This window comes from the organism of the source record quoted next, assembly GCF_019968985.1.
Source record: "MAG: Porospora cf. gigantea B chromosome Unknown PgB_NODE_1061_length_8174_cov_118.542, whole genome shotgun sequence".
NCBI classification, from domain to species: Eukaryota; Apicomplexa; class Conoidasida; order Eugregarinorida; family Porosporidae; genus Porospora; species Porospora cf. gigantea B.
In genome coordinates this window covers 1-8,174 of record NW_027178498.1, presented here as the reverse complement: position 1 = coordinate 8,174, position 8,174 = coordinate 1, and the positions used below count along the sequence as shown (strand labels likewise).

At 55.5% G+C, this 8,174-nt stretch overlaps 5 protein-coding genes across 7 annotated transcripts; 2 read left to right on the top strand and 3 right to left on the bottom strand.

Moving 5' to 3' along the window:
- Positions 1 to 697: 697 nt before the first annotated feature.
- Positions 698 to 2,332, bottom strand: KVP17_004084 (uncharacterized protein; the record flags this gene model as incomplete). The annotated part of the gene is made up of 1 exon (XM_068521967.1): positions 698 to 2,332. The coding sequence occupies one exon, from the start codon at positions 2,330 to 2,332 to the stop codon at positions 698 to 700; it is 1,635 nt and encodes a 544-aa protein (XP_068379720.1).
- Positions 2,333 to 2,639: 307 nt separating this feature from the next.
- On the top strand, positions 2,640 to 4,247 carry KVP17_004081 (uncharacterized protein; the record flags this gene model as incomplete). The annotated part of the gene is made up of 1 exon (XM_068521963.1): positions 2,640 to 4,247. The coding sequence occupies one exon, from the start codon at positions 2,640 to 2,642 to the stop codon at positions 4,245 to 4,247; it is 1,608 nt and encodes a 535-aa protein (XP_068379716.1).
- A 707-nt stretch (positions 4,248 to 4,954) lies between these two features.
- Positions 4,955 to 6,397, top strand: KVP17_004085 (uncharacterized protein; the record flags this gene model as incomplete). Of its 2 annotated transcripts, XM_068521968.1 has the most annotated exons (4): positions 4,955 to 5,462; positions 5,491 to 5,908; positions 5,936 to 6,071; positions 6,098 to 6,397. In XM_068521968.1, 4 exons carry the CDS (start codon positions 4,955 to 4,957, stop codon positions 6,395 to 6,397), a joined length of 1,362 nt encoding a protein of 453 aa, XP_068379721.1. The 2 variants fall into 2 exon arrangements, with proteins under 2 accessions (XP_068379721.1, XP_068379722.1); XM_068521969.1 differs by lacking the exons at positions 4,955 to 5,462; positions 5,936 to 6,071; positions 6,098 to 6,397 and having other exon boundaries at positions 5,475 to 5,912.
- KVP17_004083 (uncharacterized protein) lies at positions 6,394 to 6,981 on the bottom strand (the record flags this gene model as incomplete). Its single annotated transcript, XM_068521966.1, has 1 exon — positions 6,394 to 6,981. One exon carries the CDS (start codon positions 6,979 to 6,981, stop codon positions 6,394 to 6,396), a length of 588 nt encoding a protein of 195 aa, XP_068379719.1.
- A 464-nt stretch (positions 6,982 to 7,445) lies between these two features.
- KVP17_004082 (uncharacterized protein) lies at positions 7,446 to 7,942 on the bottom strand (the record flags this gene model as incomplete). 2 transcript variants are annotated; one of them, XM_068521964.1, is made up of 3 exons in its annotated part: positions 7,446 to 7,464; positions 7,493 to 7,581; positions 7,610 to 7,942. In XM_068521964.1, 3 exons carry the CDS (start codon positions 7,940 to 7,942, stop codon positions 7,446 to 7,448), a joined length of 441 nt encoding a protein of 146 aa, XP_068379717.1. The 2 variants fall into 2 exon arrangements, with proteins under 2 accessions (XP_068379717.1, XP_068379718.1); XM_068521965.1 differs by lacking the exons at positions 7,446 to 7,464; positions 7,493 to 7,581 and having other exon boundaries at positions 7,595 to 7,942.
- Positions 7,943 to 8,174: the final 232 nt, after the last annotated feature.

The window sequence follows — 8,174 nt, the reverse complement described above, 5'->3', positions numbered from 1 at the left end:
TTCAGCACGTCCACGCCGGCTTCAGACGCGCCGTGGAGAGCCCTGAATGGAAGGTTCGCAAGGCAGTGGTGCTGCTGGTGAGATCGGAGGGGCTGTGTCACTAGATATGCTTCATTGCGACCCGGTTTCGGTTTTCCCTGCTCAGAGGACCGCACTTCGAAAGCCTCATCGACATCTCCTTCGCCGCTTTGCAAGACCGACAAGCAGAAGTGCGGAGCACCGCAAAGAACAATCTATCGCATGTGCTCCTTGGTCTTGACGATCGCCGCTGCGAGGCCTGCCGGCAGAAATTCCTTTCAGTCGCCGGCGACCCCCGAGCCACAGGCGACGTGGCCCTATCCTCCTCCGAATTCGTGCGGATCCATGCGGGCGTGCTAGGGCTATGTGCACTTGTGGATTCGGTGCCCTACACGGTGCCGGCGTGGGTGCCTGAGACTGTAGCCGCGCTTGCCCGCTACGCCAACGACCGCAGCGCAGACGTGATCCGGACTACCGTACAAAAATGTCTCCAGGACTTCCTCCGCACTCATCAGGAGGCTTGGGAAGAGGTGAGTCTCGAGGCCAGTCCTGACTTAGCAGTTCAAAGCGCGGTTTTCAGAAGCACAGCTACTTCTGCTGGAGTCGTACAAAGGTCGACCTAGCTACTTTTCGTGACGTGCCTTGTCTCCGTGACATATTAAACACGCTGCACTACGAACTAATTCACCCCATCCAACTTCGAGAGCACATTGAACTTGTCCACCAATAAACCGGCCTCCTTGGATTGAAAGTACATCGTCGTGGTTGTGTCGAACACCGCCACGCACCCCAACGCCAACGCCCCATGGCAATGGCATCCTCTGGGAGCTCCCTCACCGATCTCCACAGTGTGAGTCCTCACACTGGGTTTCGTTGAGAAGAAACTATCATTCCCGTTAGGATCCGAGACAACGAAGTCGATTCGACCAGTCATAGGCTTGATTGGCTGCGATATAATGGAGCCGTTGACGATCAGGTAACAATTTGCTAGGTTGGCGTCCACGACAACCTCCATCTGGCTTCTGTCAGGATAGATCGCGGACGACGTCCTGAAATATACATTGACCCGTTGACCATAAATGGCCTGCAAATCAGCGTCGTCTATGGAAATGATGGCGAAAGGCGAGTCGACACGGGTAAGCACGATTAATGCACCCCAGGTATAGAATCGAACCGATTCCACGTCGCCGAAGTCCTTGAGCCATTTGGCGTCTGACCTGTACTTAACGCTGAGAGCGCTGGGGTGGAAGCACCGCCACTGCGGCCTCACGGCAATGGCCTTCCTCTCCGTCTCGGACAGGGGATGGTCGAGAATGACATGGTATGAAGGCACCATTCTAAGCTTGAAGCCTGGAGTCTTCAGATCCTTGCAGCTGCTGGAGTCGGAGAACTTGCTGTTGTACAACTCAAAGGCCAGCTCTGAAGAGAAACGCACAAAGAGCCTGTTGTTCTTCTTCTTGTAGACGTGAGGAAAGACAGGGACCTCACATCCGGGCACGCCATCAGCTTGACTAGGCAAAGGCTCAGCCTTCAATAGAGAGTAAAACAGAACCAGGTGCGGGTCCCGGGTTGACGTAACCACAGAAACGTGAGACACGTCTTCTGGAGGGACCTCAACCATCAAGTAGAACCAATCAAAACTCCTACAATCCGTGTTCAGAACGTTTCGGCACAAGAGGAGGGACATCTTCAAGGCGCCTAGCGTCGTGACGTAAGCCGCGCAGGCCGAAGCTAACGTGTCATCATCCTCGGCAAAATGTTGAGTCAGAACCGCCATCGGTTCGACCTCAGTGAGCACCTTCACCGCGTGGACCTTACCCTCTGGCAGCTGCACTGCTTGCGGCCTTAGGAGGAAGCGATTCCGCAGTGAACTTGGCAAATAGTGGAGGGACGCCAACTCCGTCCAACCCATAGGAAAAATAATACGAGTTGGAAGTTGCAGGCGTCTGAGCGGCAGACGAAACCGTTGCAGTTGATGGTACAGACAGCAGAAGGACTCCATGACGTCACTCAGACACATATTCGCAAGGGGATCCTCTTCCTGTAACAGGCGCAACAGCAACCGGAACTCCGACGCTGTCGCGTTCTCTAGAACTAGGTTCCCGTCGGCGTCCTTAATCGCCATGTCATCTTTACTCATGACACCCAGCGTGGACTGCTGGAATGCGTGGGATTTGACGACCTTGCTCAGAACCACGAGGGTCTCCCCCTCCACTGAGAAGCTCACGTCCTCTACAGTCTCCGGGACGCTTGAGACGGTTAGCGGCGTCGAACCGCCAGCGTCCTTGTCTGCAACTTTGAACAGGAAAGCCATTAAATAAGAGAGTTATGGACGTCACTGATAGCGAGGCCCCTCGTGAGTCACTGCGCGACGCAACACAGTGTGGGACTTTCACAGTGAGGCCGAACCGCCAACAGAGCATGTCGGCCATGTATGGCCCTTGCTTCTAGACTCTAGATTGATCAGACGAGTGGATGTTGTGGGAGGTGGGTGTTGTCCTGGCGTCCACGATATTGTCGACGTTGTCATCGACGACCAGAATGGAACGACGTCAGCCATTCGAAGTCCTCTTGGCGTGAACACGAGTCTACCAGTGTGCGTAGACCTGGCGGTCAGGTCCATGACGACTGGGGAGACCTGCACCGTTGTGGCTCTTAAGAAGTCTGGTGAAACACCGAACATTCAAGAATTTGTGTCGGTGCTCCCAAACGTAGCTCTCTACGGTCGAACTCTTCCCGATGGACGCCCCATGGATTTTCAAACATTCAACAAGAAATTTCAAGGTGCCAAGAAGCGTTTAGAAAGATGGAAGGTCGGAGATGCGTGGCACGAGGAACTTGCCGCCGAGGAGCTGTTCCGAGTTACCCTTTCGCGCGTCCACAAACTTCGGTACTTGAATGACCGCCGCTCTGTTTGGACGCGCCCGCTTTCCGCGCCCGCAGATTTATCCGGCGTCTGCGAACCTATTCAGAGGGCCTGGCAAGCGGATGAGGTCGTCCAGGCCCATACGTGCGCTCAGGCGGGCGATCGGGTCGAATTCTACGCGCGGCATCTGTGTGCTGATGAGATGGAAGCGCTCGTAGATCCGGACTACTCGATTGAGATGACGTACTATAGGTGTATTCTTGATGGCGCCGAGCTTCGTAAGACCTTTGGTGTGGGTCTCGCTCAGGATTGGGTGTGCTTTTTCGAATCAGCTCGCGAGAACCACGTGACACGCGTGGACTTTGACGACGAGGGTGTACATGGGCTGCTGATTGTGCCTGTGCGAGCATTCCGCCGATTCAAGGTTAAGATTCCAGATCCCACTAAACGCGCATTCAACCTAAGGAGTCAAACGCACCTCATTGAGGACATCGACTGCCTGGAAGTCCTTGACGTGGAAGAGATAGCGCGCCCCTCGTGTAGTCCTCTGACCGTGGCACCCAGGTCGCTGGTGCAGCTCCGGATGAAGTCTGATGCTGGCCTGGTCTTCGTTCGGTTCCAGACAGAGGTCTTTGTAGGAGTGCCATTCTGGGTTAACGAAGTTGCAATGCGTTTCCACAAGATTGGACAGACGTTTGCTTTGGATACACCCCCACCAGGACCCCTCATTCCAGACGCCGTCGCATGGGGGTTTACGGAAACACCTGACAGGCAGTCCTCCTGGAACGAGATACCCGCAACGGGCCCCTTGGAAGTGCAGCTACAGAATATCGTGTCGGAGGATGAAGCGCATTGGTGTCTCTCTGTGGTTCAGCGGTTGAAGCTGGCGGAACTGGCCCTAGAGCAAGGGAAGCGGTTGCAGACGGCGCAGATGACTGGTGCTGCCGTGGTTGTCCTGGAGTTTGCTGAAGAGGTCGCCCGTTTCTGTCAAAGTCATCTTTTGGAAAGCAAAACGGATGCATCGGATGATTTGACCCAGGTACGTGTCCTGCTGGCACGATGCTGGTCTTTCCTTGGTGTGTGCCAGATGCGGTGGGGGGACTGGATGGCCTGTCGCGAAGCATGTTTAGAGACCCTGAAAGGCATGCCTACCAGTGGACTGGCGTTAATGCGGCTAGGATACGCCGATTACATGCTAGGTAACCCTGAACAGGCAATTAAGAACTACGATCGCGCTATGGAGCATGTCGATGCTGATGGGGACACAGCGCAAAAGCTGAAGGCGCTGCGTGCTAAAGCTGTGGTTTCCATCGCCGACCACAAACGGAAGGAAACGGCTCTATGGGGAGGCGTGTACAAGTAACTCGTTGACTGAAGCATCAGTCGAGGAGTATTGCGCTTCCTCCAGCGCCAGACTAGATTTACAAAATTCATTCAGACACCGCAGTCGAATACTTTGGCCTTGACTTGTTTCCGAGATTTACCGTTTTCGCCGCGTGGCTTCTTCTTCCGACGGCGAGTTGCGCGTTTCTGTGTCGTACAGAACCGTCACATGCTTTGTATTTCTTTAGGAGTTCCAAGGATGGGTTACCCTCAGCAAACACTGCACAGGGTACCGCAAACAACAGACACAGCCAGACCGGCACGGAGCACATCAACCCCGCTGGTCCTTCATATCCCATCACCCCGAACAGGTTAAGGAATACGTTGAACATCGCAAACCGGCGGAAGTTGGAGATAATTGTCTCGTGTGTGTGTATGAGGACTGCGAAGAACCCCAACGCCAACGGAGCCCAGGCATCAACTGGATGAAGAGTGTGCAGGGGTCTCACATAAAACGTCTGGGGCTAAGGAGAAGCCTCGTTCTCGCCAGAGAGTGGCGTTAGGATCCCGTATACTACTCTTCTGCCATCGAAGATGCGCTTGCATGTTCATGACATGGAACAGGCCCAGCACCACGGCCCCGCAACCCCCACAGAACCCTGTAGAGCTATAGATCGGTCCCCACCCCAAATCCGAGCCGCTGACCGAAGTGCGTTGCACATCAAGAGCGGCGAAATATTTCAATAAATGGCAGACGTGTCTTTGGTGGTGTCCGCTGTGTCTGGCCTGCTCCAAGAGGACCCCCTTATGGAGACAGATGTGACCTTTGGATTGGGATGGTCTGGTTCGGAGAATTGGAAACCGGCAACAGCTTTGCTGCATCGCTCCGTGTTAGAACTGGTGCGATGGGATCCAGCAAGCAGTAGAACAGCCGTCCTACTCTTCAGCTGCAAGGTGGAGTCGCTCCAAGAAACTAGTCTACAGATCACGCTAGCAGGCAATGACACACCACTATTTCTGTGCTTCGCATCCGCGTCTTTAGCTCGTGCTTGGTCTCTCGCTCTTAAGAGGTGCAGGTACGAACAGCCATCAATGGAAGTGCCCCAGATGATGATGGAACATGAGCGGGTCCTGCGGGAAAACACCCGACTTCAAAGCCTCATTCAGGCAGTGGAAACTGCGTCTGCTGAAGCAGTTGCTCAAAGAACTCAGCAGGTCGCCTTTTTACAGCGTCGGATAGGACACCTCGAGCACGGTTGGTAGTTCAATGTTGCGGGACTCAGAGTACCAGCAAGGACAGCTAACGCGAGAGAGAGACGCCGAAGCATGGGCAAGAGCAGCCGAGAAGGCCACGGCTGCGCTGAAGGCCACAACGGGGGAACGGGATCGTCTGCGGACCCAGCTAGATGTCGTTACAAGCGATCAAGACCTGGCCAGGCGCCTGGTCCGCTCCGAAGACTCACGTAAGGAGTCAGAAAGGCTGGCTGCGCGTCTTGAGGAGAAGCTGCGTTATGAACGATCGCTTCGACGACTTCTTCAAGATCGGCATGAGCAGGAAAAGCATCTTTGGAGAGACATCGTTGACAGCTCTGCTGAGTTCGCCTTGATGAAGGCCCGAACAGAAGTGCTGGAAGCGCGAGCCTCCTACCTGGAGCACGCCCACAAGCTGCCGGCTCCTCGTTTAGATCAACTAAAGAGCTCGTAAGCTATAGGTAGGGCTTCAACTAGGCTTCAGGATGGGATGTCGCGGTTGGAAATCCTCGAGGTTGGGGCTCGAGCGCAGTTTGTTCGTCGACGGGCCCAGGCCATCGATGCTCGGCTGGAGCATGGCGAAGGGGTAGTGTTCGAGGAGTTGATTGCGACAGTGAGAGGCAACAATGGATATGACAGATCACGCGGAGACTGGGCTGGATCCTGGGAGAAACAGAAGCTGTGTTCCTCGGCTCGCCAGTGGCAGATTTCCCAGGAAATCTGTATGGGAGTGTCGACAAGTGGAAAGTGCAGGAGTCAAGCTTCGCCGAGAAAGACGCCAGCGCAACGCGAGACCTGTACGTCACAATGCCACAGGAAATGGTGCCTCTCGCGCTATACCATCAAGCCTTGGAAGGCCAGGAACAGCGAGCTCGGATGATGGTTAAAGACGGAGTCGCCCAGACCAGACGCGAGCCGGCACCTTACAGGCGTCTCTAGTCGTACTCATCAGTTTCTTCATCAGAGGACATAACCGCCGACCGCAGAAGCCGTTCCTGCTCCAGGTCCTCTCGGCGCCCCTGTATCCGGGAGAAATGCTCCTCCTTTGCAATTGTGGTACTGCCCGACACGTCACACTCGCCATCGTCGACGAATTGACTCGGATCGTACCCTGTGAGGGATCGCAGCGCCTGCTTCCAATTCCCTGCGGGCTGTTCCACCGAGTCGTCAATGAATGCGCGATCAGCAGCGGTCAGGCGGTCAAGACTGTAGGGGTCGTAGTTAGGGGGCGGGCGTGGTCTACCTCGAGGGCCTACTGGTCGAGGACGCGGCATGGCCGCCGTCGGTGGGGCCACGCGTGTGAAGGTCGGCTGCACCACCCCGCCGACAGTCTTTCCCTGGGGCCTCTTAGCAGTCGCCTTCGGTTTAGAGAAGACGGACGACTTGCCAGGAGGCGGCACTCGAGACAGCGGAGGACGTGGTGTGCGGATAGGAGCCGCCGGCCGGGAGGGTCGCGCGCTGCTTCCGCGAGGAGCGGGGGCGCCTTTCGGTGGTCGACTAGGCCCAAGGATCGGAGCGCGCATGTTCTTGTTTATCGTACGTGAGCTGGGAGGAACTCTGCCTCTTGGCTGAGACTGGGGTTTAGATTGAGACTGCGGTCTAAGTTGAGATGGCTTGGGTCGAGACTGTGGCGCCCGCCGCGGAACAGCTGCAGACGAGGCTCTGGGCACCGATACAGGCGCAGACCTCGCAGATTCAGCTCTAGGGATCGCCAGCTGACGAGCAGGCGCAGGTCGCTGCGGCCTGGGAATGCCGCGTGGAGGGACTCGAGATGGTCCTGGACGCGCTGCAGGCCGAGGAGCCGATTGTTTAGCCGGTTGTTTGGGTACTGCTTTCCGCGGTTGGGGCTGATTCGGCGCAGGTTTCTCCGTTCGGGACTGACTGGTGGAGCGCTTAGGTATGGTAACGTTTTGGGGTACCGCTATCGCAGACCTCATCGTCAATATGCTAAATAGTAGCAAGTGCATAGAAGTTGTGGGATGACATCCTAGCCCATCATCAGAAACCTGCATAACCGCGTCCAGCGACCCTCACAACTGCTTGAATCGCAGCCAGTCCACGACCTGGGTTCCACCTGTGTACGTCAGCTCCGCCAGCTGGCACAATACGACGAATTCGTCAGGCTGTGTTTAGGTTTCATGAGACTCCTACGGTAATATTCTCCCCAACAGACAGCAGCAGGTGACGAACAGTAGACAGCTCCACATGTCGTCCTCCGTCGTTCAGAAAATCGAACGCCTCTCTGAGTTCTTTTTCTGCGTCAAAGCTTTTTTGGCGGGTGGCGACCAGCTTGGCAAGCCGCTGAAACTGTATGAAAGTGCATACACCATCGAGTGGGTAATGCTGCTTCAACTCAGACACATCTCCGTAGGCAATACACATGCCACAAGACCTCAGCATGTCAAGCAGGCTACCGTTGTCTACCAGGCCGTCGGCATCGCGGTCGTACCACGAGAAAACCTCTCCCAAATCCCAACGCGACATATTATTTGGAAAACTCGGCAAAAAACCAACCAAACCTTAAGAGCCACACCACATTCGCAGAAGAACCGGGTTGGTCACAGACACGCAATCGATCTACTTAAGCTTCTTCTTGGGGCGGAGCTGGGAAGTGCGGCCGCACTTGCTCTTGCGGCAGTTCGTCGCCCGAGGAGGGAGCCTGGCATAACATCTACGGCAAATCTTCTTGTCGCAGTTGGTTTTCCTCGCCAGAGCG